Raw genomic sequence first — 27841 nt, 5'->3', positions numbered from 1 at the left:
AATAACTTAGTGCTGTCTAGTTTTTGTATCCATAAACTTAATAAACAGATAAAGGATCTATAAATTTCTTCTTGTCATAAATGAATTACACGGCTTAATTTGATTGGCAGAACAATTTGCAGCACGTTTTTCAAACTGTGCTAATGGGTTTCACTCCCAGCAGATTGAAGTACCATTCACACACCCTGCTGCCAGCTTGGTGTAAAAAAAGTTAATCAGTTCTGAACAAGTGTGTCAACCCATGGGTTGTTGAAATGGCCCTGCATCCTGAGGTGACTGTTTCTTTCTTTATCTTTAGGGAGAAAAAGAGAAACTGCTACTTTCTCACCTTAGTTCCTTCTTTTGTCCTGAAACTAACACTGGCTTTTTAGGGGAACAGAGTCACAGCAGACCTTTGGCATTTAAAATTCCTGGGCTTCAGGAACCCTCAGTTTGCCTAGTTGACTGGTCGTCTAAAGCAGAATGACCTACTCCAGCCAGTGAGGGATAAACAGGCCTGCAGCCCAGTTATTTCTCACTAATTTTGATTCAAGTAAATTGACACATCTCAAATAGTATAGTGCTTTTAAACATACACTGGTAAATTAAGCTACCTACAGGGTCCTCGATTCTTCAATAGCAACATAAATGCATTTTAATGTTTGTTATAGAGGAAGCCCTTTGATAGCCTTGGAGGCAGGCGCCTGTCCATCGCGATCAAGCCTGCCTATTAGGCTCTATTGACTGAGACATCTGTGTCACCGCAAATAAAAGACTCTTATTGATTTTCTTAACTGCTGTTCACTTCCCGTCCATATTTCGAAGGCTGAAATCTTAATTATCTCAGATGCTTATTCAGTGCCTTCACATGCTGACCTCTCCAATCCTCATTGGCATTTCATGAATCAAGTACTTGTAGTGGAGCATGTCAAGAAGACAAAGCTGGGTCCTCATGCTTGTCCTTTCATATCACCTGTAACTTTGTGCTAATAGATGTACATGCCTTAAAACAAGGACTGTATGGTGGTACTTCTGGAAGCCTTACTTGTTTAGCCCGTAATCCCTTGAATACAGTTAGAAAAAGTAAGTTGATATGGTTTCGACATCTGATCATCATCTGGAATGTGTGAATTCTAGTCCTTAACTATTCAATATACGGCTAAGGAGAATCTGGTGTTGTATGTATATGCAACATATGTATGTATGTTGTATGTATAATCTTAATGGTCCCCATATTTCATATTTATCTAATAGTACTTTTAACTTCAAGCAGCCAAAGTTTTGTTTAGATTGAGGTCCACCTACATGTTCCCCTAGTGCCCTGCATGTTTTCGGAAACATGAAACAAAACCTGGTTGCCCTTCTCTCTCCTTCTGGTCACTGCCAAGCCCATTATTGTCCTCTTGTTCTCCCTCTTCTCCCCACCGGAGGGAAGCATACATGGTTGTGCAGGTGTATTTCTTACATGTCTCCAGCACTTGGCGTTAACGTGACTAAAAGCTGAAATATTGAGCCTACGATATTTATGTATCTCCAACATGTTTGCATCCTAGTTACTAACTGTAATTTATGTGTGAGTTACTAGTGTTCTTCAGCTGGAAAATATATTTCAAAATTGACATAAATTAAGAAGCTTTAACTACATTTGTTCAACCCAGGCAATGGAAAATAACCTGTCATAGATTCCTCTTTCAAAAATGAAAAACAGTTTACTTCCAGGGCAAAAAAAAACACATTCTGAAATATTCCTAGTGTTCTGAACCTAGTACCATAAATATCTTAGTGGTCTTGGTTAGGAGATTCTCTTTGGTGGAAGATTGTCATGGCAATGATTTTTGACACTTAAAGATTGTTTATTGCTTTCCCTTGGGAATGTGATAATTCCCACATTAAACAGTATGGCATTTCCTTTCTTTTAAGGACTAGCCATTGTTATGTTTACTTTTATTCACGAAAACGAACAGTACAAAACAAAGAACTCCCACCTTTGGAAGTCTTCAAAATACCTCCTCCTCTTAATTCCTCAGTCCTTGGTGCTATCAGGTAACTAAAGAGTGAGTGAGATTGCATTGCAGTGAGGTAATGTGCACAGTGTGACACCAATAAATTTGTGGGCTGAACACTGACACCACTTGATATGGAAGATGTAAGTCACATTTAACGATACTTTAACACTTGAGCATAGTTTTTTATTTTAGTGGTTTATGCTCTCAAGCATTAATAATGATTTGCCTTTCCACTAGCCTCCACTTAGATTTAATAAGGAATTCATATTAATCATTAAAAGAAAGGGACATGATTCTTCAAGATAATCAAATATTGACAGGTTAGAAATAGCTTTCTGCCTGGGTTCATTGATATAGGTTATGTGATATAAATATTTATTTCTTTTCTGTCACTCAGAGTAAATGCCACCAATTGATTCAGCATTGATATAGTGTCAACAGTTCATAAGAAACATTTGACTGGCTTGTGTTTTCCGATTAGTCTCTGCTCTATAAAGTGGGATTTACTAAATCTCTCCAATTGTCTGCTCATAGAGTGTGACTGCTTTCTGAAACTATTATTGCTTCGATTTGTGAAGCAAAGGTCTGGTGATAGGACTAGTTTCTGTCAGACCTTTACATATAAAATAAGGATTAATTGAGCTTTTTTATTTTAATGATTTATAAGCAATAGGTACTGATTCTTCTTAACACAGGCAGACAATAAACAAAGAATATTTTCTTTGCTGATCTATAATTGAATTCCATTTCATTTTCCCCATTAATTTCATTAACATTATATTAAACACTTTAAAAAGTTTAACATTTAGTCTTTGGAATGGAGACATTGTTCTTCTGTAATCGCTTTGTGAGGGAGGGTTCCTTTTTTCCAGCTTAAAAAAAAAACAAATCATAAGGTATTTTTGGCAAGTTGTACTGAGAGCTATAAATCAGCACCACTGATGTGTTTTCTGGGTGTGTTTTTCCCACTTCACTTGTAGTGCAGTATCATCTGTTTAACATTGGCCCTTGATATGAAACTGATTAGAAATGGCCCAGTGGGTCAATTTAAAGGATTAAAAAAGTGCAGTCACTCCAAGGATGTATGACTTTGACCTTTGCATCTCTGAAGTTGTCTTTCCTCTGTTTGTTTTTTATAATTTGTAGGAGAGGGTGACAGTATTTTTCTATTTCTGGTAAATCAAGTATAAATGTACTGTGAAGTCATAAAACTAGAAATAATTCTAATCCTGCTTCATGTTTGGCTGTTATTTTGAGAACTTCAGATGCCTTTAAAAAACTTTATGTGTTTAGAAAAAAAAAAAAGGAGGAGGAAGAAAAATAGTATTCGACTGTAAAGTTAGCTTTAAAGAGTGTCCTATTACCAGTACATAAAACTCTTAGATTCTTATGGTTCGTCTCAGATCCCATACGAAGACCTAAACATAGATGAGACTGTATAAGTCCAAACTGCATGGCACCTCCCCTCCCCGCACAGACACAACTTTTCCGCCCCCTGGGGTGTCACGTCCACGTTCCTTCACAGCCCCCACCTCTCTTTCAGCAGCAGCAGCAGAACCCAGTGCCAATCATCTCTCCCAGGTCATTTGCCGTTGCGGCAGTTGACACGTCGTTGTAACTCTCAGGGTTTTTTCTCCCTCCTCCCTCACATCTATTATTCTGCCTTTCATTTGCTTTTTTTTTTTTTTAGTCAAAACAAGGAAACTGATTTATATTTTAAAATTATTTGGTATCTTTATTGAATAAAAACTTTCTTTTACCTCTTTTTTATCTAAAGGGCTATGTGATTTCTCTTCTTAAAAACAAATATCGTAGTTGATGAAATCGCTTTTAACTTTTGAGTGCCCTTCATTTGATTATTTTCCTTCCTATGGACCAGGGACCATTGATGGAGAGGATGTCCCTCTGTACTTACACATGAGATCAACTGCTGAGATAGAGCACTGAGCAGAGTAACCTGAAAGACTGAGTTCTCACCTTGGCTAGTTGCTATTTACTAGTTATATGACCCAGACGAATTGGGTTATATGTTTAAAATGTTGTAAAAGTGTGTGATTTTTATGATACTTGATCCCAACTGTAATATTTAAATGTTGTACTTTGTAGGCTTATAAATCCCACTTTTTGTATCATAATGAGTACTGTTCCTATGCTTCATTTTGAAAAGTTGACTTAATATGCTCTTTTAAACTAAAAAGGCAGAAATGTTATTAGCTACTTGTTGATCCCTTTAATGATTTTTTATATTTAAGATCAATCAAAGTAATCCATTTTGATTAGATATACAAAATTCTCAAAATTAGTTTGTGATCAGTTTATAAGCTTGACTGTAATAGTTTTCCTTTAAAAAATTTTTTTAATGTGGATAATATTTGAATACTCTATAAAAATTGGAAGATTCAGATAAGCAAAAAGAAAAAAGATCTGATATTTTTAAATAGAAAAATCTATCAATCAATTTATAGGCCAGGCACATGTCTACGTAAAACTTTAAAACAGTGTCGAAACAATTTTTTATGGATACTGTCTTTTGAGTGATGTGGTTCTAGAACTTATTTTTTAAAACCATTTTTATCTTTATGAGACTCTTAAAATCTTTCTCATTATCTGAGGGATTCCAAATTTCCACCCTTGAATTTGCCTAAACATTGTGTTAGCGTGCGCATGCACGTGCGTGCACACACACACACACCCCCATGCCCCATACAGCGCCCACAACATCATCCCCCATCTCTCTCCAGCGTTCAACTTATCCCCTGCCTCTTTTTTTTTTTTTTACCTCTACCAGTCCTGGTTAGGTTGGAGTGCTGGGTGGGTGGCTGCTCCACTTCTCTTTTCAACCTACTGAGTATTAAAGTTAAAAAAGACTATGGTGTTGGGATTATAGTGGTTGAAGCTGGTCAGAGACCTGCTCCTTTTCCTTTACTGCCTCCAACAAAATACCACAAAATCAAGCCCCCTGCGAAGTCCTAGGTCTCTCACAGTATATCATTGGAATGTATAATATCAATGAGTCTTATGTTTATATTTTTCTGAGAGGAAACTACTGGTCCTTTTACCTGGAGTGGTGGAGGTGGAGGGAATGTAATCACAGGTTGTGACCTCTCCAGAGCCTGGATTCTATAGCTACATCCTGCTTACCCTTAAATTTCAGTGCCACCAATTCAGAATTTGTAGACGTTGAGTGAGTAAAATTTCTCCTAGAAATTTACTTCAGGCTGTGATGAGGGTGCAGCTTGTTAAGCAAGTTAATAGTACAAATTAGGTTCTTAGAGTCATGTTTGGACTACCTTGAGGAATGTTTTCAAGGAATTAGCCTATTTGTACCTGCCAATAGATACTGCTATTTACATATGTATCTCTTATACCCTTTGATCAAATCAAACCCAGTAGCAACTCTGCTAGTTTATTTAATATCTCAACTTGATGTGCTACTTTTCTTCATGCTGTTTTAAAATTTGTTTTTTGGTCCAGAATAATGAGATTTTCTTTTCTTTCTTCATGCCACAGAATTTCCCTCAAATAGGAAAATTGTTGCCAATTTTTCTGACTTGTCTGTCCTTTTGCCTCTGATCCTAAATATAGTAACTAGCTAATTGCAAATTAAGTCAGTCAGGTTTTACTACAATTAAATGGGGTGCTGAATTGGCCTTTATACATTAATCTGTCAATATTCTTTTAGGGTTTGGCAGAATGGCTTGGAAAGGAAGCTGTTTCTGTTACCTGCACTATGTTCCTAATTATCACAGCTCTCTGAAGCTTCAACCTCAGAAATGTATAGACAAAAATATTTCCCTTGATAAATGGAACCTTGTTTTATTCCATTGGTGGAAGTTCAGAGTAGAGCAAAATATTTAAAGCTTTACTATAATGGTCTGAAGCAAACTATTTTTTTCCAGGTGATATTGAATTAAAAACTCCATCCATTTCCTGCCCATGCAAGGCAATGCAATTCCCTGGAAATTGATTTTTTTTTCAGGGCTTACTATGGCTTTTCCCAAGCTTTAGCTATATGGAAAGTAACACCTTTATTGAATCCACTTAGTGAATAAAGTTGGCAGATAATTTTTAAGCAACTGGACCAGTGTGTAGAAAATTACTGAATGCCTCAAATAGAATCTGACTAGTCTTAAAGTCATTTGATAAATAATTATTTAGGGAGTTCTTTCAAACGCTAAAACATTATTTTTTGGGTACTAAAATAGTTCACTTCTATTCACGATTCAAGTGAGAGTAGTATTTGTGGTATAATAGTTTTACAGAACCTGGGAAAACGCACATACTGTTTTATATAATAAATTACAAAAATGACTTTATGTGAATCACATGCCTATCTGTTTTCCTTTTATGCATTATAATATTTGACTATATGTGCATTTTAAAGTGCATTGATTTAGCACTTTCCCATGAGCATAAAATTTCTACCCAGCTATTGCTGTGTACTAATTTATCACTTTCAAAAAAAGGCTATATCGGGCTTCCCTGGTGGCGCAGTGGTTGAGAGTCCGCCTGCCGATGCAGGGGACACGGGTTCATGCCCCGGTCCGGGAAGATCCCACGTGCCGCGGAGCGGCTGGACCCATGAGCCATGGCCGCTGAGCCTGCGCGTCTGGAGCCTGTGCTCCGCAACGGGAGAGGCCACGGCGGTGAGAGGCCCGCGTACCGCAAAAAAAAAAAAAAAAAAAAAAAGTATAAAAAGGCTGTATCTACTCTAGGAAAATCGTTAACATTATTCAGTTAGTTTGTTTAATGTTAATTAGAGGGTCACTTGAGGAGTTTTCAGGGGCTGATTTATTTACAAATTGTGCATTGGATTACTAGAAGTGTGTGTGTGTGTGTGTGTGTGTGTGTGTGTGTTTTCTTGCCAAGTTTGACTTTGGTTATGTGCAGTGCTGTTTGGCAGTGGTTATGTAGTGCTGGAGACTGTGTTCTTATCAGTATCTCTGACCTGACCCTTTTGAGCTATGTTATATCATTCCATTTTGACACCTTTTATCAAACTTTAATGAAATGACCCAGGCAAACAAATTGTCATTAAACTTTCCATCACTTTGTCCCTTGGTATCGTCTTTTATAAATTGGACAGCAAATGTTGTATTGATCTTCTCGTTCTTGCAGCTGAACTTGAAATGACCCAGACTGCTTGTTGTTTATGGCCCAGAGTTGCTTTTCCTTGACATTTCCATCCACAGCATGACACCCTTTTTGTTTTTCTTTCTTTCTTGTGGAGATGAATGAACAAGACATACGGTATCGAGACACTCTTGGTCATGGCAACGGAGGCACAGTCTACAAGTGAGTAGTCAATTTTGTTTAAACTTTCTATCCACTTTTGCCAAATGTGGGTATCCAGGTTCTCCATGGCAAAGATTTTTAAATGACCACCAGTGCTTAGATTTTATTTCCACATTTGACTCCAAAATTCTGCAAGGAATCTATTTTCTCAGGAATTGCTTGGAAAAGTGCATTTATATTGCCTTTTTAATATTTCTGAGTCTGCATCTCTCCTGGGTGAGCATTTAATAGTCCACCATTAGCAAGTATACCTTTAACCGGCCTGAAGTTTAATGTATTTTTTTCCTTCACTCTTTAACACCGTTATTTTTATTTTTTTTAACTTGCTAGAACCCTATGCTAGTCCCCTTCCTGTGTATGTACAGCTATGCCCAGTGGAAGACAAACCTTATAAATAACATTGCTTTGCCCTGTGTCAACACTCAGTTATTAAAAAGACTTCTTCCTGTTGTGCTTCCTTCTCTCCTCACCCTACTCTCTGAGAGAATTTCTACACATTGATGAATATGCTAAGTTATAAAATTCTCCCAAATTCCAATTGCAGTGATCTTACCCTAAAGAAGTGTTCATTTTCATATTAAAAAATGCTAACTGCAAAAAATAGTTCTCTCAACAGGGAAGTCTTTCTCGTGCAGTAGTGCAAAGTTTAAACTACATAATGTAATGTCTGGTACTTAATAGTCTGCAATGGTGTATGGAAAATATTCCACTAGGAATTAAAAAATCCATGCTCTGTAGAAAACCCTGAGGGAGTAATAAAGCTTTCCTCCAGAGAGCTGTTTTCCATATATACACTAACCCTGCATCACATTATGATTGTGTTTTCACCTTAGATGTTTTACTATTGATATTAATATATATTTTCAAAGTTGTAAATTATTTAATTTATGTTTAACTGGTTACTGATTTTCTTAGAATTTTAAGTTCTTACTAATGACGTGAATACAGATAAAAATTGCCCTGTTGCAAAATCGCCCTGTTGCCCATGAATGTGAAAGGTCACATCCTAAAATTCCAGAACATCCTCCACACAGATGCAGCGTTGGCATAGAATCAGATTTCTCAGGGTTAGAAGCTCCTTCAGCGTTATCTGATCCAGTCCCCCACCCAGGGCTTCAGTCCTCTCTGTAGATAGAGCCAGGATGTGAGTCCTTTCTCCTCAAGTCCTTTAACATAGTCCTTTAAGAACGTATGCTTACATATTTGGATTGTTTTTTCCTATAGATAACTGACTATGGTGAATAGTTGGTCTGAAAGTTAAGTGCTTCCACTATGATAATTCAGAGAATTAAATAATAACACATTTCTTTCACAATCCTTGTGTCTTGCCCTTAAAATGTGTGATGCCTCATGTGTCTAAAAAGTTTGTTGTCCTTCCGTGGATCATACTAGCATTCCTTCCCATGCAGTCCCCTAGTACTGCATAAATAGCATCTCTTCGTCCTAGTCTTCTCTTCCTCACTCTTATCTGACTTAACTTTTTACCTGTCCTGAAGGTTCTTGGGTTCAGGTACCTTTAGAAATAAGAAGGAACATGTACACTCCAATTTGCTTCTCTTGAGTTCCCTGGAGGGAACGGTTTTCAAAGTCTCAACCTTTCTTTTTCTTAATGCTTTTATGCTGGTGTTCAGGTGTAATAAAACAGAAAAGATGTCTAGCAACTCTTTCGACTCCTTTTATTGGTTGAATAGAATCCAAAAACATTTCTTTAGACTCCTAACCTACTTATTTGTGTTGTTTCACCGAATGTTTGATTCTCAATCATGTTTTTATTTTTAAATTGAAGGCCTATTGTGAATTTACTGTCCTGGTTTATTCTAGAAGGGAGAAAGCATAAGACCACCAAACCCCAGCAGATAGTTTTTATTAGAAATAATATCCTAGATATTAAAATTTTAACCTTTTATCTTAAAACAGGTTTATAAAAAAAGGGGAGAGGGGATACAGGGAAGTGGAAATAATATGCCCATCCAGCAAAGAAAAATTACAACATAAAATTATGTTAGTGTTGTTTTTCTTTAACTATTATTCTTAATTGTGGTAGAAACACATAACATAAAAATTACAATCACAACCATTTTTAAGTCTACAGTTCAGTGGCATTAAGTACATTCACACTGTTGTGTAACCATCACCACCATGCATCTGCAGGACTCTTTTTGGCTTGCAGATCTGAAACCCTGTACCCATTCAACAATAACTCCCCATTCGCCTGGGTTATGTTGTTTTTAGCTAAGAAGCATGGCTAGACATTTTCTTTTTATAAGGGCCACAGTATCCAAGGGGACGTCCTTAAGCATGAGTTCTTCAGTTTGCTAGGATGCTGCAGTGACATTAGCGACTTATCCTGGGTTCATTTAGTTAGCTACCAATGCTGATGCTCAGGATGTATTGTAAGATTTAGTATGTTTTTGACAGTGGTTGTTTATGGAGGGTGAGTGGCAGTATCATGATCATTTTAGTACTTTATTTTATGTAATAGATTTCTTATAAAAAAGAAGACATTTCACTTATTGCCTAGGTGATTCTTAAGGGGAGAGACATGAAGATATCAAATTGAATAACCACTTATCATTGATCATTGGTCTTCATTTCTGTCTGGGTTTCAATTTGTGTTGTTCTTATATCCCTGGCTTTTAGTTCAGCACAAAGAAATTGTATAATTATCAGGAAATGAAAAGCCACTTTACTGAAGTCTCTATAAAACTAAGTGTTTGGTGTGTTATGATTGACTTCCTCCTATACTAAGTTTACCTTAATGGTGTTGACTATAAAAACTGTGATTTTTCAAACAAAAATGATTATATTACAGTTTATGCTACATAAACTAGATGAAGAAAATATTGGAAAATCCACTCATTGGTAGCAAAACTGCCTAATGGGCCTATTTAATTTTTTTTCTTATAAAGAATAATAAATGTAAAGCAAAAGTTTAATATTTCAGTCTTATTTGTTCCACTTGATGGGATGTTGTGAGTTTCAAGGGATATGATATTGTGTAACTGCAATATATATTATTTAATAGTTCATCACATTTTCATCCTTTAAGTCTAGATGTTCTCCTCATTTATACAATATGAATTTCTGGGCCCAGATATTTAAACCAAATGTGGATTCTGTGTGTAGTCCCCTGCTGCTCTACTATTATATTGATCTAGGCAGGTAATTTTAAATTGTGGTATCTGTTGGATTACTAGTTCGGATGAAATAGATCATAAAGGAAATACCCTAGACTAAAGTATAGCCCAAGCCTAGGAAGAAGAATAATTTAAGAAAAGGAAATGAACGCACTTTAATTATTGCTCCATTTCCCAGAGTACTACATGTTGCTCCACAAGAATAAATCAGGAAACACACATGTTCTATTCCCTTCTGGTAGATTCACAATAAATTTCTAAAACTTCGGGGAAATAGAGAACAGTATGTGTTGTGGTTAAATGTGGAGGCTCTGGGGCTCCCCTGGTGGCGCAGTGGTTGAGAGTCCGCCTGCCGATGCAGGGGACACGGGTTCGTGCCCCTGTCTGGGAAGATCCCACATGCTGCGGAGCGGCTGGGCCGGTGAGCCATGGCCGCTGAGCCTGCGCGTCCGGAGCCTGTGCTCCTCAACGGGAGAGGCCACAACAGTGAGAGGCCCGCGTACCACAAAACCAAACCAAAAACAAACAAACAGAAAAATGTGGAGGCTCTGAGTTTGAATCCTGCACCTGCCACTAACTAGCTTGTGTGACCTTGGGAAAGTTACGTAACATCTTCTATGTCAGTTTCCCCATGTGTGAAATGGGGATAATAATACCTATAATACCTATCTTATAAAGTTACTGTGAAGTTAAATGAGATGTTCCATAGAAAAGACATAGCACTGTAACTGACACTTACTAAATGTTAGCTACTGTTCGTGATAGTACCAGTGATAGAGAAATCGTTAATCCCTGGGCTTCCTGGGCTTACTTGGCCATGGGATTCTTTTTTTGAGGAGCATCTATAAATATCTCACAGAATTAGAGTTGTGTTGAATTAACTTTGAGAAGTTCTACATTATGTTATGATACATCATACACTTCTTTGTTTCCTTTTATTCTCTAGTTGCCTCATGAATATGATTTATTATTATATCTTATATACTAACTTAAATAGAATGATTCTTTTCAGAGTTTCAAGGTATATTCTCTTTTATCATAGTTAATTTCAAATTGCTATAGGACAGCTGGTATAATGGTAAGCACATTCTTCCACTGGAAAAAGCTAGAGCTCACATTCAAGTGGCAAAGCCAGCACTCTACACAGCATCTCTTCCTTTCACTCTGTTTATCCCCAAGGCAGTGTTGTTTCTCAAGGTCAAGCAGAGTCCATTGTGTTTCCGTGTATTTTCTAGCATACCCAGCACTGTCCTAAGGATAGAATAGATGCTTTATATGTGTTGGCTGGAATGAGAATGAGGCAAGTGGAGGTTTTTTCCAAACAGGTTTTAGTAGAGCTCTTTAATTGGATCCTCCCCATACCTAGCTAGTTTTAGAGGCTGCATAATTTTGAGACTGTGTACTTGTTTTAGAACATTCACCGAGAAGGGTAGGGATTTCTAAACTAAGGGCGTATGTTTGAATGATTAATTTTCTTTCAAATGTTAAAACTTTGAGTATTTGGTATCCATTAACCCAACATTGTAAGTTACTGTCCGTTTTTTTTGGATAGTATGTCACGTGGAAATGAAAGTAATTAATAGGCCCTGTTACTTTGGAAACATCCTGTGATAATGAAGGCCAGTCACTCAGGTCCTTTGCTCCTTCAGTGCATTGTTTGATGGAGTCACATAAGCTATGGGTCCAGAAATGAAGTAGTATCTAACTCTTAGGATTTAGGTCGTGCTAAGTCAGTTAGCCAGGAAGCACTTAAGGATCATCTGTTATGTTATCTTTTTCCTTAATGCAAATTATTCAGGCTAAGACTCAAGTTGTCAGCTTTCTGGCCATGTATTCTAATCTCTAGGTGTTGGAAAACACTAGTGAACTGTCTAAATCCAGCTGCTTCCTACAGTACAGTTAAGGGTCTAACCTGGGTTTGTGGTAGAATTTTCTCAGTGGTTTAATCAGCAGCATATATGCTGACTACATGGCATTTTGAAGATTGGATATATACCATTATTTAAGAATTAATTCGACCATATCTAGAGACAAGAGAAGAGGGAGGGGATAATAATTCTCAAAGGTGTTGGTGTCTCTTCATTTCTGTTGTCTTACCAATTTTATGAAATATTTGTTGGGCGACAGGGTGAAGATGGTCCTTGGAGATGGTAATTGAGATCACAGGAGCTATTAAATTGTATTCTGCTCTCATGATATGGCTGTACAGGCCAACTAAAACATTACATTTTTGTTTCGGGGCTGGAATTATATCAGCTCATTACACTTAACATGATTTATTTCATGAAAATTAGAAAATGAGAAAATACATGAATTGTTGTCTAATTAAATGCTGTTTAGTAAACAAAATATTTTAAAACATAGGATCCCTGAGGGGAAAGCATAACAAAGAGATTCCCTGATGAAAATATTGGGAACCACATAATACCCAGAAAAACTCTCACGTCCCTTTTCACCAAACAACCTGAAGGTGCCAAACCAAAACAGCCGTAGGCCTAACCCCAGCTTCTCTGACAACTGTATCAGTGACCCCACTCCTTTATGTTTTTTCCCTGAAGTGCATCTTGTAAATTAAGAGTAGTTTTTAAATGGTTTTGATATTGACCCAAGAGCTAGGGTGATTGTTTGATTTATTTTAACTTTAAATTTCCAATCAAATGAAGCGCCTTTTCCTTGCAGCTAAGATCATATTTTAAACAAGCAAACAAGACATCATCTTAATGTAAAATTAAATAACTTGTATATAGCTGGATTGTATTATAGTATCATGTGACAAGCAAAGATATTAATATTTTCAGAAAATCAATGAGTATTTGTCAAATAAAATTAATTATGTATGCTTCTCTCTCTCCCTCTCTCAGCATTCACCGTTATAGGTTTGTTTCATACAATAATGTGTATTGTATTGATTAGAATCTGAAGAATGAACCTGAGCTCCTGATTCTCTACACCTTTCCCACCTTTGCTGCCCCATCTCCATGTTCCCATAACTTCACACATGCTCATATCCATTATGGCAATGATGGATTATTGGCATCCAGCCAACATGACAGGATGTCACAGGTCGCTGAGCAGAGATTTTCAGACTCTGTTTCCACCCGAATTAACTATTATTGAAATAGTTTATTGAGATTGAAGTATTGATCATTTTCTGCTAACCTTGGCTTAAGGGAAGGAAGAGGAGGCAGCGGTGTTTTTGAAAGACACTAAATTTCATTTAAAAAAATCTCATTTATTTAGCCTTTTCTTCTTCCTGTTTTATAGCCCCTATTGTTTTATTGCTTGGAAAAGGGTATCTTGGCTTCATTTTTATGACAGTATAATTATACTTCAGAAACGCACTTGATTACTGTGGGTAACAAAATTGTTCTAGTATATTGGTTTGGCCAATATTGCTACACAAACAACTTTTCAGTCAATTGAGCCTGGTAAAAATCAATACATTATGGTAATATTTCAAGTAAGAATTTGCTGAATCTAAGTATTTCAACCCTTTCTCCTTTCAGGGAAAAATAGTTTTGAAGCAGCAAGACTTCTTTCTAATATTTTATTTTAATAAAAGTGCTTTCTTTATAAAGAAGTTTAAGTCCCCAGCAGAAGTCTTTGTGAACAGATAAGCATTAGCACACTTCTATTTTTATAGGGTGGAAGAGATCTAGTTTCCACTAAAATCTGTTCTCTTGGCTGCATTAGGAGGGTATGTCATTTGGGTTTGACTTCATCTTGCAGGGTGCCACTTTTGGATTTTTGTCTCTAGTTCTGGGTACTGAGTTTACAGAGAGATGTGGACAGTTCAGAGACCACTCAGAGGAGCATGGAGAGAATAACAAGGGATCTGGGCAATTTGCCTGTCTAATCCTCCTTCATTCATTAGTGGGGCATGTTCTGAGCATGAGCTGTGTGGAGGGCACTGTGTCAGCTGTTGGGGACAGCCAGGCTCTCACTGGAGCTGTGTCCAGGTAGAGGGAGAAGCTCTGTCCACAGGTAAGTACGGGGCCTCACAGTCTAGGCTGTGTGTCTGTCTGTGTGGCACACAGCCCCTGGGGGGCCAAGGGAGGAGTGATGACTTTTAGCTCCTTCCTCAGGAGATAACAGGAAGGACCTCATGGAGGAACTGTTATTTGAGTTGAGAAGTGGTCAGAGGAATTGGCTGACTTTTATCTGAAGAAGAGAAAATTAAGGGGTCCCATGACAGTTAACATAAAAAAGTCTGAAGGGCATTTGTGTAGACAGAGGAACAGGTTTGCTTTGTGTTCTTCTGAAGGCCCACCTCAAATTGCTTGTCTTTTTTTAAAATCTATTTTTGGCTGCATTGGGTCTTCGTTGCTGTGCGCGGGCTTTCTCTAGTTGCAGCGGACGGGGGCTGCTCTTCATTGCGGTGCGCAGGCTTCTCACTGCAGTGGCTTCTCTTGTTGCCGAGCACGGGATCTAGGCGCATGGGCTTCAGTAGTTGTGGCTCAAGGGCTCTAGAGCACTGGCTCAGTAGTTGTGGCACACGGGTTTAGTTGCTCCGCGGCATGTGGGATCTTCCCGGACCAGGGCTCAAACCCATGTCCCCTGCATTGGCAGGCGGATTCTTAACCACCGCGCCACCAGGGAAGTCCCTGCTTGTCTTGAATATCTCTGAGACAGTCTGCCTTTGGTTAGAGTGAACCATGTACTCTTCCTGCTGTTCTTCCCACTGGACTGTCCTGCCTAGAGGTCATCTGAGTGGGTATCCTCTCAGAGCCCAGCACCGCCCCATACCTACTGTAGGTGCTTAGTGTTTTAGGAATTAACCTGCAGAGGCAGAGTCTTCACAACCTAAGGATGGACACAAAGTCTTGTGCATTGCTGGGTGGCTCTGGCTTCTACCTTAAGCAGAACAATATGGCTTAGTGTTCAGAATCGCTGAGAAAACAATTCCCACTTAGACTGGACATGAAATAAGTGCAAAGGTTACTCCCGAGTCTAAAGTTCCAGAATGAAATTCAGCGTTCAGCTACCATAAAAATCTTAATGTCAGGTATCACTTGGTTTTGTTCTTTTAAATTTTGTCTTATTGTATATTCATTGAACAGATACTCACCAAGAGTCACTCTGTGCCAAGGCCATCCAGTAGTGAACAAGACCGACAAGTTCCCGGTACTCCTGGAGCTCATGTTGGGACGGCAGACAGACAGTAATCGAGAAAATGAATACTGAAGTAAGATGATAACAGACCTTGCAAGTGCTGTGTAGAATTTAAAATAGGTGTTCAGCAAGGCTTGTCTGAGGAGGGGATATTTGAGCTGAGACCTGAAGGACAGGAAGGAGCCAGTCATGGGAGAATCTGGGAGGAGAACCTTCCAGGCAGAAGGAACTGCTCTGGCAAATGCCCTGAGATGGGTGTGAAGGTGTTGTGTCTAGGAGTGTGGTTGGAGCAAGCTCAGGGGAGGGTGGAGAGATGGGCAGGGGCCTGATCATGTGGGATTTTTGAGACCTTGCTAAATTCCTGCCAAGAAGGCATGGTCGGTATGCTTACCCTCTTTTTACCAGTGAGAAAAATAAAGCTTGGGGGATTCCCTGGTGGTCCATGGTTAGGACTCCACGCTTTCACTGCCCAGGGCCCTGGGTTCAGTCCCTGGACAGGGAACTAAGATCCTGCAAGACGTGCAGCACGGCCAAAAAAAAAAAAAAAAAAAAAGCTTGGAAGGGTTAAGTGGCATGCCCACGGTCAAATCAAGACTAGAACTCAGGAGACTTCCCTGGTGGTGCAATGGTTAAGAATCTGCCTGTGGGGGCTTTCCTGGTGGCTCAGTGGATAAGAATCTGCCTGCCGATGCAGGGGACACTGGTTCAATCCCTGGTCTGGGAAGATCCCACATGCTGCAGAGCAACTAAGCCCGTGCTCCACAACTACTGAGCCTGTGCTCTAGAGCCCGTGAGCCACAACTACTGAGCTTGCATGCCGCAACTACTGAAGCCCGTGCGCCTAGAGCCCATGCTTCACAACGAGAGAAGCCATCACAATGAGAAGCCCGTGCACTGCAACGAAGAGTAGCCCCTGCTCGCCACAACTACAGAAAGCCTGTGTGCGGCAACGAAGACCCAACACAGCCAAAAATAAATTAAGTAAGTAAATAAATTTGTTAAAAAAAAAAAAAAAAAGAATCTGCCTGCCTGTGCAGGCGACATGGGTTTGATCCTGGTCCAGGAGGATCCCACATACCACAGAGCAGCTAAGCCAGCGTGCCACACCTACTGAAGCCCACTCACCTAGAGCCCGTGCTCCTCAACGGGAGAGGCCACTGCAGTGAGAAGCCCGTGCATCGCAGTGAAGAGTAGCCCCCCGCTCGCCATAACTAGAGAAAGCCTGCACACAGCAACAAAGACCCAATGCAACCAAAAATAAATAAATAAAAATAAAATAAAATAATAAAAAAAAAAAGACTAGAACTCAGTATCAAAACATTGAGTTGTACACCTTTAATTTGTTCTGACACCTAGGTCAGTACTTGGGCCTACTTCTCAAGCCAGGGTTTTCTGTTTGCCATTCACACTCTTAAGTTTCCTAATTTTTAACCCAAATTATTTTTGGATGTGAGATATAAATTAATATATAATCCTGAAAGTCAGTGATGCACCACCTCTAGTTGTTAATTTTAGAGGCTTTTTAGTAGATGTTAAAGCAACCATTATTTGGCTGACAGAATTATCGCAATATAACTTGTTATTTGGTCTATCCTTTGGGTCTTTACTTATCAAAAGCTTTGAATTTAATAATTGAATCCCTAGATTAATTGTATGGTTGTGCTAGTGGAGGTGGTGCATTTCTTGATTTATAAGACACATTAATTTTTTTTTAGCTATTTTACAGTATCTGATGTGTTAGAAAATTATAGGCTCTTGGTTGGCATATAACACAAGCAAATATTTGTATACCATAGCATCTAGGGTATTTACTTAAATTGCTTTTTTTGGAAAATAATTCACTGGAAAGTCCAAAAGGCATTTACTGTGTATAACATTCTGCCACAAATTTTTTTCATTGCTCTGTCGTTGGTTACCTTGATATAAGAGACCATGTTCCTGTTAAATTGCTGCCTTACTGGAGTGAAATAAGTTTAGGTTCTGATTTGTGAAATAAAACTGAATTGGAGGAGCAGGTTACTAAATTAGAGGGGGAAATAGCAATAGCGACTTGGGCTGTGGGTATTAGGCATCTAGTTTTTTTAAACATTACTTTGATTTTTAAGTGTGACTTTGTATTATGTTATCCTCTTGACCCTAAAATTTCCATACTTTTCCTAGTCAGTATTATAAAAGAAAGAAAGAAAAGGAATGTACAGTATTATTGCTCAAAGCGGAGTTCATGGTTTTTGTTTTGTGAATTCAAATAATGAAATGAAAAATGTTCAGACAAAATTAGAACTTGCTTTAGGGCACAATCAATATAGCATTTTAACAAGCTTAGTGTATTTGGAAAATATGTATTGTGTAACGTTCTCAAGCATACTGATTCTGTTATGACTGCTAACTATAATAGCAAAATGTAACAATATACTTAGTCAGTAAACATAAAGCTCTGATAAAACCGTAATTAAGTTTTCTGAAAAGTTATCTAAAAACTATTAATAAAATATATTTTTACATTGTCTCAGCAGCAAAAAATATAGCCAATGAAACTTTATAGTGGTAGAGAAAATGGTACATGGGATAAACTTACAGAGTGAATTTTTACCACACACACGTGTACTCAGTTAAGTTTCTGGACACCATTTGTTTCTTCTTCCTTTTAACTTTTTTTTAAAGGTAATTCTTATTGAGTGTTGCAGAGTATAGTGGGGTAACTGACTGAAGAGGCAAATGAGAAGTTTCCCTGCTTCCCTGGAAGCCTAGCAAAATGTTTTAAGACCCTTCCTTCATACACCCAAGATGCAAGGGTTGCCCAGAATCATATGGCTGTGTTTGTGTTTCCAGCCTGGGCTACCATAGCATGCCAGAGGTTATCCCCAGCAGTGTTGGAATATAGCTGGGTAGAGTAGGTATCACCATCCTCATTTGACCTATGATGAAGCTGAAACACCAAAATTAAGGGATTTCCCTGAGGAGTCAAAACAAGACAAGGGATAGAACCACCACTGATACTCATGCTTTCGTATTCCTTGGTCCTTTCCCAGTGCCCTTACTAGTAAATAATTACATTTCGATTCTGTGAGGAGCTAAGGTAAGCAAACTATGTGCAAGTCTACGAATTTCTGATGGCATTTTCTAGCAAATATACTACAGTTGCATTTTGTATTTTTACTTTTTGCATCAGGCACATGTATCTTACAGATGACCCGTATGAACAAACAGCTGTCTTTCTTCTCTCCTTCCCTGGAATTTGTAATCTTTGAATTAACTGATTAATTCAGTGTTAAAAACATTAATGCCTATCTCCAGACTTCAGTCACTTCAGCATATGATTCTCCAGAAATTACACCTTTGGGTTTTTTCATTGCCCATGATTTTGTGAGTGCTTTTGTCTGTGTATTTAAATCATCATTGGAATCTTGTAGATATTTTCAGCTGCTGGTCTTTGTAAACAAGTCTGTTTTTTTTCCTCCCACACAGACCCCTCTCCCTTTCTCCTCCCATTAATCTTACTTTGAAAATATATGACATCTTTAAGCCTTACTCTCCTGAATGGATTGGAGAATAGCACCTCCTCTTGACTAATCTCAAAGGACTTTGTAAAACAAAATGTTGCTTAATTTTTGGAGAGAATGTTCTAATACAGTTTATATATTTTTGGAAGTCACTACAGATATCTCAAAAAGAATACCATGGTGGAATTGATTTTAGAATCCAAATACTTTCTTCTGTTGTCCAAAACATAGAGGCACAGATTTTTCCTTATTACTGAGTTTAAAGATGACTGTCCTTGGATGGTGGAAGGTATGATGGTAGTTTGAGTGTTGTTCAGTTTTTATGTTACAGGAAAAAGTTCCTCCTGGTTTGTTTTGACCCTAGTCATGATACGCCAGTTTCATGAAGTCTGTTATGCACAAAAGTGCACAAAATGAAGATAAAGTGCCTCTCTCCAGCCTGACAAAAGCCATTCCTTTGCAGAATGGTATCTGCAGTGAAAGTAAATAAATGAATGGACAGCAATCACAGCCTAGTTGATGAAACTGTTCAATTAAAGCACAGGCATTTACATGGTGTAATTTCCCTAAATTGCCAATGAGCCCCTTTAGACACAACCAGTGTTCAAATTGATTTCAGCATTGATTTTGGCTGAAGCTGATAAATTTCTGCTTGTTAGTTAAAGTAATTTTGCAGAAGACTTTGTACTGCAGTATTGAAGTGTTCATTTAGCTGATGGTTAAAAGAGGAGTTATTTACAGAGGCCTCTACTGTTGTTCAGAGATGGGACAATTCCCCAATCATCTTTTACTTTTAATTTTTTAGGCTTCAGTATACCAATCAATAGGTGATTGAAACTGATTAAAACTTATCCAACCAGCTGCCTATGGCAGTTTAATTAGAAGCTGGATGATTCTTAAATTAAAGTTGTCTTATTTTCGTTGCATAATCATCTTCCAGAAGAGTAAGGGACTAACAGTGCTGAAAACTTAAAGTTTGGCTTTATTAAGGTATCTGGCAACTGTTAAATCACTCAATAGCTATTCCTGTGGCAACTCAGAAATGTATTCAGAGGCTTTTGCTCTTTATAGAGGTTAAAAGTAATAATGTGCTTACTTGCTAGCCAAGAGAACTTTTTTCCATCAAAGGGATAACCTCTAGTATAGTGAGATGTGTGAAAGAACAGCTGTTTGTGATATATATCTTATTACATAAGCAAGATGAATGCTTGAGCTTTATTTTTTAAATACTGCAGTATAGCCATCATGATGTCCTGGGCATCTCCCTGCTGAAAACCATCAGCTTTTGAATTTATATTTTTTGATCCTGTTTTAAGGTCTTGATTAAAATCAATTTCCAGTGAATGAAAACCCAATATTTTCATATAAGTACATGATGACTTTTCACCAGTACTGTGGGCAGGATTATAGAAGAGAGTTTTGTTTGTTTGTTTTGTTTTCCTCTCCCAGGGACACTTCCCCATACTCATTTTTTTCTAGTGTGGGACAATTTCTTGAGTTTTTAATGGAAATGGGTTAATATTTCTGTCATAGGGGACATATTACATCTGGTACTACAGGGAAGAAGGGGATAAATGGCTCACTTTTCAGAGGTGCATTTACTCTTTGACCCACTAGGGTACTATTTAGTGTTCTAGGAGAGGTAATTTAGTAAATTGTACCCCAGTGGCCTGAAAAAGTTAATGCAACTCTGAAAAGTGAGTCATTCAATCGATTTTCCCTGTTGCTTTTTAAAAACCAACACTGACCATATCCAGAGCACCTTGCAGACAGCTGGAATTAGAGGATCTAGAAACAATCAGTTTATGATAACACAGGGTTGTTGGGACATGCATTGGATTTGGCTTCAGAGGACTTGAATCCACATCCTACTCCAGAGCTTAGGAGATAAGAATCTTGAAGCAGTTGTTAACCTCACCAAGCCTTGGTTTCCTTATCTGTAAAGTGGGGATAATAACAATATCTACCTTAAAAATATTTGTGCAAATTAAATAGCTTCCTTATATAAAAAACTTTTTATAAACCACAAAGCATAATCAAATGTTAATTACTAGTAGAAGGGGGTTTTCTGAAATAGCCGTTTTTGTATCTGATTTTGGAAAGCGATTTATTGTTAGCTTTCCACCAAGAAACTGTGAGCAGAGATGATATTGTAATCAAGCCATTTCAGGAGAGAAGTTTCCTAGCTAGTTGATCCTCACGATACTCCTGTTTTTCCCCCACATGTATTGCCTCATTTTTTTCATTTTATTCGTTAGGCTTTGTCTTGCCTCTCTGTTTTGCCCATTACATTCTTTCAGAAGCTTTGATCAAGAGATCACTATGACTGTAGCTTCCTTGATCTCAAAGATACTTAGGCCATATATTAAAAGACATTACTCTAGTTGATGTTAAAGGCTTGAATCAGGCCGTATCAACTTATGGAAGAAATACGGAGGCAGTGGGGCTTCCCTGGTGGCGCAGTGGTTGAGAGTCCGCCTGCCGATGCAGGGGACATAGATTCGTGCCCCGGTCTGGGAGGATCCCACATGCCACGGAGCGGCTGGGCCCGTGAGCCATGGCCGCTGAGCCTGCGCGTCCAGAGCCTGTGCTCTGCAACGGGAGAGGCCACAGCAGTGAGAGGCCCGCGTACCACAAAAAAAAAAAAAAAAAAAAATGGAGGCAGTGATGACCATGTTAACTTTGAGGCAGGTGTGAGAGTAAAAAGGAGCATATAACCAGAGTAAATAGAAAGAGGAAGAAATCATAAGCTGTAGAGTTATGGTAGCTTTTCTCTGATTAGAAAACTCTTTCTAACCCTGCCAAGTTCCCCATATTATACATCAGGTTGATTTGTGAGCCCTGTGTATGATCAGCATCTTGAAAGAATTGTTAATATCTGTGACCTAATGACATGTTTGATTTGATACTTAAACAGTCTAGGGAGCCCTGTTGCTTAACCATCAATTATTTTACAGTCAGTAGTCAGCATCTGTAATGGGTTTTTAGACAGAAGGAAGGTTGGCATAGACTGCTATTTGAACTAGTACAGTTTATATAAAAGCTTTTTATAACTGCTGTTTACTTTGGATTTCCTATTTTAACAGCTAATGTGTTTATCTATTATGGAAGGCAACAACTGTCAGTGTTGATTTCCCTCAAACTATTTGAATTTTTTTCTGTGGATGGCTATTTTAGTATGTGACATATTGGTAAAATCCTCCCCCAGAGAAACCTACCAAGAGAACAAATCTCTAAAAAGATCAAGCAATAAAACAAAATTTTCATTTTCAAAACCATAGCTAGTTTACATTTGGTTACTGAAAGCATGTCATTGCATTAAAAGACAACATCCAGGGTTTTTTAAAAATCTCACAAAATAACAAAAGATTTTTGTTTTATTTGTGTATATACATATTTCTTAAGCCAAATCTTAACTATTGCTTTCTCCATTTTAGTGACTGGATTGTTTTGTTAGGTTTCCTGTCCATTTGGAGAATTTCCAACAATTGATAGTGCTCTATAAATAATTCACAGAGTAATTGTGTCCCTCTTTTCACTAGCCTTTTATAAAGTATGCTATGTGAGAAGTGGAACTTAAGTCAGTGGCATTTATTCCACATGGTGTATGAAAGAATTGCCCTGCCCCCTTCACGGGGCAATGGCAATGCTGTTATTTCAGTGTTCTTGTTTTGCCATCATGATTAAAAGTCATCATACATACAATTACTCTAGAGATCCTTGCTCCAAGAGGCAAAAAAGTGTGTGTGGGGGGTCGTATTTCCCTTCTCATTTTGGTGACCATTTTACTAACAAATTGACATTTATCGCATATCATATTACCAGTTACACTGAAGTGTGAAATATTTACAGTGGGGTCATAGGTCATTCCCCCGTTCTTAAATTATCACAATCACTAGAGAAGCACAGATATTCCCTATTATAAATTCTTTCTCCTCATAATTGAAAATAATTTGATTAGAATGTATTCAGAAGTTAATATGCAGAATAGCATGGTAGAAATTAGATGCCTACTTTAATTATGTGAGATTGTACAAGCTTTATCAGAAAATATATGATCAGCTCTAGGTTATTTATTTTGTGAACAGGAGTCAGCTGGGCCGATTCATATTTTTTAGGTTCTCCTAGAATTTGAGATTCTAAGCATAAATAATTTCAGTAAACATTGTAAAATACAGATGCAGTTGATCTTATGCATGACATAAATTTGTGTGGGGATCCAGATGTTAGAATGTGAACACAGGTTGCTTCTCCCTTATGTCCTGTGTGAGAATGTAGGACTTTTGAACATTTTGTTTTCAAATTTTTCTTTTCCTTACACACTTTTAAAGATTCTTATAGGAATTCAGTTTATTTTTTGGACTGATGTATCTTTTAATAACTTCTCATTAGGGTTTAGATGAAGGTAGGGACACCTCTAGCCTTGTGTGTATTGTACTAGACCCATCTTTAAAATTTCAAATAGAAAATAATAAGATTAATTGCATTTGTCCCCAGATATTGCTTTTGAAATCAGTCACATGTTCTTTTGGGCAAGGTACTGCACTTGGCAGTATGAGAGATGTAACACCAACATTCAGGGCCTCAGGGGCACTGTTCTCTGGATTCTGTTGCTGGCTTACTTTCTGTACCTTCTCGTCTCCTTTACTCGTTTCTTCTCATCTTCCTGACTTCTGGATTTGGAGTGGTTCGGGTTCAGTCCTCAGACCTCTTCTCTATTTAATTTAATTCCTAAGTGAGATTTTGTAGTTCCATGGCTTTGTATATCATCTATATGCTGATGAAGCCCAAATGTATATCTCCAGTCCTGTCCTCTGTCCTGAACTTCCGACTCATATCTGATTACCAGTTGAATGTCTTTTAGGCATTTCACAGTTACCCAAACCTGAACTCTTGGTTTCCTCTGAAACCTGTTCCTTCTACAGTTTTTCTAATCTGTAAATGGAAACTCTGTTCTACAAGTTGCTCATGACAAAAACTTTCCAGTCATTCTTCTTCCTTCTTTTTCTCTCAGACCATCCATCGTATTGACCCACAAACCTTGTTGGCTTTTCCTCAAAACTATTTCAACAAGCTGGCCACCTCTGACTTACAACTATATTCTAAGCCTCTGTTATCTCTTGCTAGGATTTTTGCAGTAGCCTCCCAACTAGTCTCCTAGTTTCTGTCCTTGCTTTCCTACAAGGAGTTCTCTCCACCCGATAGCCAAGATGATCTTTCTAAAATATAAGCTCTCCCCCGACCCTATGGCTTTTTGTATCATTCAGAATGATAGCCAGAGTTCTCACCGTGGCCTAAATGGTATTACACAGTCTGTCTTTCCATTACCTTTCTGACCTTGTCTCCCACAACTAGCCCTCTTGCTTATTCCACTTCCACGCACATGTCAAACACACACTTGCACCTTAGAGCCTTTGAATTTAACATTTCCTCTGCCCGAAGTCCTCTTTTTCCAGCTATCTAAACGTTATGCTCCTTTACTGCTCAAATATAACCTAATGAGAGGGGCATTCCCTAACTCCTCCCACTCATAGTGTTAAAAAAAAATGCCCCTAATCTTGATCACTCTATATCCCTACCTTTAGTCTTTTTTGTTGCACTTCTACTATCTGACATTTTATATTTATTTGATTATTGTCATTCTTCCCTCATCAGAAAGTAAGCTTCAGGAAAGCAGGAACCTTGTCTGGTTTGTTCTCTACTCCAGCTGCAATATCCCCCATAGTGCTTGGCAGTTGGAGACATGCATTATTTATTAAACACATAAACTAAGAGGAGAGTATGTCATATACCATGGTAGAAGTTGGGGACACAGCAATGAAGAGAATGAACCTTGACTCTGACCTTGAAACTTACTATAAAATAGGATAAGACACAGACCCTATATTAAGAATTTGCAATACAGTTTGGTAATTAGAGTTTACAGTTTAGTTAAAGCACACACTAGTGACGTTACATAACAGTTTTAAAGAAAAATAATAATAACAGCAACATGTGACATATAAAGCATCAGAGTAGTTGATGCCAATGGATAAATTCAGCCACATAAACCACAGGGTAGGGAATATGGTAGGTGGAATTTTAATGCGTTCTTTTTCTGAATTTCACCTTCAACATTCACAATATTCTGAAGTAAACTTATTTCAAACGTTTCCTTGTGTATACCCTCTCTGTACTGGAAAGAACGCAAGTGTTGAAGTGAAATAGACCCAGATTTGAATCTTGTATCTGCCATTCATGAATTCTTATTACCTTAATATCCCTGAGTCTGTTTCTATTATTATCTGTGAAATGTGGCTTATGTTACATACATCATAGAGATTAGAATAATTCTGTGGACTCTCAGGAATTGTTAGTTCCTCTTGTTTCCTTTTTTCTTTCTCCTCTCTCCTGACTGCCCCATTTATTTATTAACTCCTAAATATTTGAGTATCTACTGTGTGCTAAGTATTGTTCTAGATGCTTTATACACATTGTTGAATGAAGTGGGTGTGATCTCTGCCCTCATGGAGCTTAAAAATGCAGGATTATGTAGGCAAAGGCTAACTAGGTAAGATTCTTCTATTTCTGTTAATAAACACTGTAATTCTCCTATGATCTTAGCTTGAAATTTTAGATTCAGCTTCCTAACCCCCATGTTTCCTAAATTATCTCTGGCCAGAATCTTTTGTATCTATTTCCCCTTTTCCATATCTGTGAATACTAGGTAGGTTCATATCACCACTTCTTATGTAGACTACTCTAACAGCTTTCTAAGTGCCCCTTGCTCTCTCTGGTTTCTCCTCATTTCTAGTAGTATTGTGGTAATATGCAGCCAGAATAAGGATTTTGATCATATCACTTTTCTGTCCAAGAACCTTCAGTGGCATTTATTGGCCAGCAAATTGAGGACAGCAGACTTACAACAATGGTAATGAAAGCTGAAAGACAATGGTATCCTCAAAAAATGAAAAGGAAATGATTGTCTCAGTTAAACTATCATTCAAGAGTGAAGGCAAAATAAATACATCTTCAGAAATTAATATGAAAGAATATATATGTGTGTCTATATGTGTAGACAGAGGGAGTGAGAAAAAGATAGTTTGATAGGGAAGGAGGGAGAGTTAGTTTATAACTGAGGGAAATGCTTTAGGTAGAAAGAAACTGAATCCAATTGAATCCAGAAAGGAATAAAATGAAAGAAAGAATGGTGACTATTTAGATAAATGTGACTACAAAACAACAGTTGTAGTGATTAGGGACTTCAAAATGAAGTCAAACAAAAAGACTGGACAAAATAATACAAGATGAGAAGAGCTGATTGGAATTATAGCATTCTAAGATTTTTATATTGTTTGAGAGAAGAATAGGGATAGCAATTAACTTTATATTTTGTTAAGTCAGATATGATTTTAAAACGTTTGGGTAACAACTGAAAGATAATGAATGGAATGTATAACTTCAAAACAAAGAGAGGGAATAAAGGGGGGATAATCCAATATAGTAGAGGGAGAGAGGTATAAAATAAATGAATAAGGTGGTAGAAATAAATCTGTATAATAACTATATTAAATATGTCAACTGATATTGCCAGATAGTAGATTGGTCAAGTGAAACTTTAAAAAATACAGCTATCTACTATTTTTGACTATTTTAGAATGTATTCCTAAAACGTAAAGACAGAGAAAGGTTGAAAGGAAAAGTTGGGGAAAAGATACCGGGCAAAAACTAATCAGTAGAAAGCTATTGTGGTTATATTAACATAAGACAAAGCAGACTTTAAGGCAGAAAGTTTTGTGTTTTTTTGTTTTCTGGGGCTTTTTTAGGGATAAAGATAGGAAGGACTACTATATGATGATAGAAGAAAAAGACTGTGAATACATAATAGTCCTAAGCTTGTATATAACTAATAATATAACCTTAAAATATGTAAAGCAAAAAACTTGACAGAATTACAAAGAAAATTTGATAAATCCACAGTTATAGTGGTAGAATGTGTCTCAGTAATCAACAGATCAATCTGACCAAAATTAACTAAAGATATAGAAGATTTTAGCATCATAGTGAACAAATTGATCACATGATCATAGAGCACTCTTTATCAGTCATGTTGAGGATATGCATTATTTTCAGGTACAGAAAACTTATTTAAGAACTGATTATGTACTAGGGCACAAAGCAAGTCTCAATTAAATTTGTAACCTACAGGTCACTTTTTCTGACTATACAATTAGTTTAGAAATTAATAATAATGTTAACCCTCTCATTCATTTGGAAATTAAAATGCACACATCTGAATAATTTATTGGTCATGTAACACATCATAATGGGATAAAAATGTTTACAACTGAACAGTAAAGAAATATCATATATGAAAACTCATGAGCTGCAGTCCAAGTCTTACTTAAAGGATAGTTTTTTGTATATATGTCAGAAAAAAATTGGATATAAATAGGTTTAACATCTAAATCAATAATTTTTTTTAGAGGGAAGGGGTTAAACCCAAAGAAAGTGGAAGAAAAGGAATACTAAAGAAAACAATTAATGAAATTAAAATTCAAGAAATATTAATAATTCAAGAAAACCAACAGTGGGATTTTTGGAAAAATTGCTCAAGTATAACAGAGAGAAGACACAAATAATAAAATTAGAATTTAAAAAGGGGACATATGGGCTTTCCTGGTGGCACAGTGGTTGAGAGTCTGCCTGCCGATGCAGGGGACATGGGTTCATGCCCCGGTCAGGGAGGATCCCACATGCCGCGGAGCAGCTGGTCCCGTGAGCCATGGCCACTGAGCCTGCGCGTCCGGAGCCTGTGCTCCGCAATGGGAGA

The 27841-nt window shown here is 37.6% G+C and overlaps 1 protein-coding gene across 4 annotated transcripts in view; it reads left to right on the top strand.

Moving 5' to 3' along the window:
* MAP2K5 (mitogen-activated protein kinase kinase 5) overlaps positions 1 to 27841 on the top strand; it is a 262810-nt gene that overhangs the window by 51335 nt on the left and 183634 nt on the right. For all 4 annotated transcript variants that reach the window (XM_060097122.1, XM_060097121.1, XM_060097123.1 and 1 more), the window contains one exon: positions 7216 to 7280. In XM_060097122.1, the coding sequence (XP_059953105.1) occupies positions 7216 to 7280 (65 nt within the window). The remainder of the gene's footprint in view (positions 1 to 7215; positions 7281 to 27841) is intronic.

This window comes from Mesoplodon densirostris, chromosome 4 (assembly GCF_025265405.1).
Source record: "Mesoplodon densirostris isolate mMesDen1 chromosome 4, mMesDen1 primary haplotype, whole genome shotgun sequence".
Taxonomy (NCBI): Eukaryota; Metazoa; Chordata; class Mammalia; order Artiodactyla; family Ziphiidae; genus Mesoplodon; species Mesoplodon densirostris.
The sequence above is the reverse complement of the archived record's forward strand: the minus strand, read 5'-3'. Positions and strand labels throughout refer to the sequence as shown.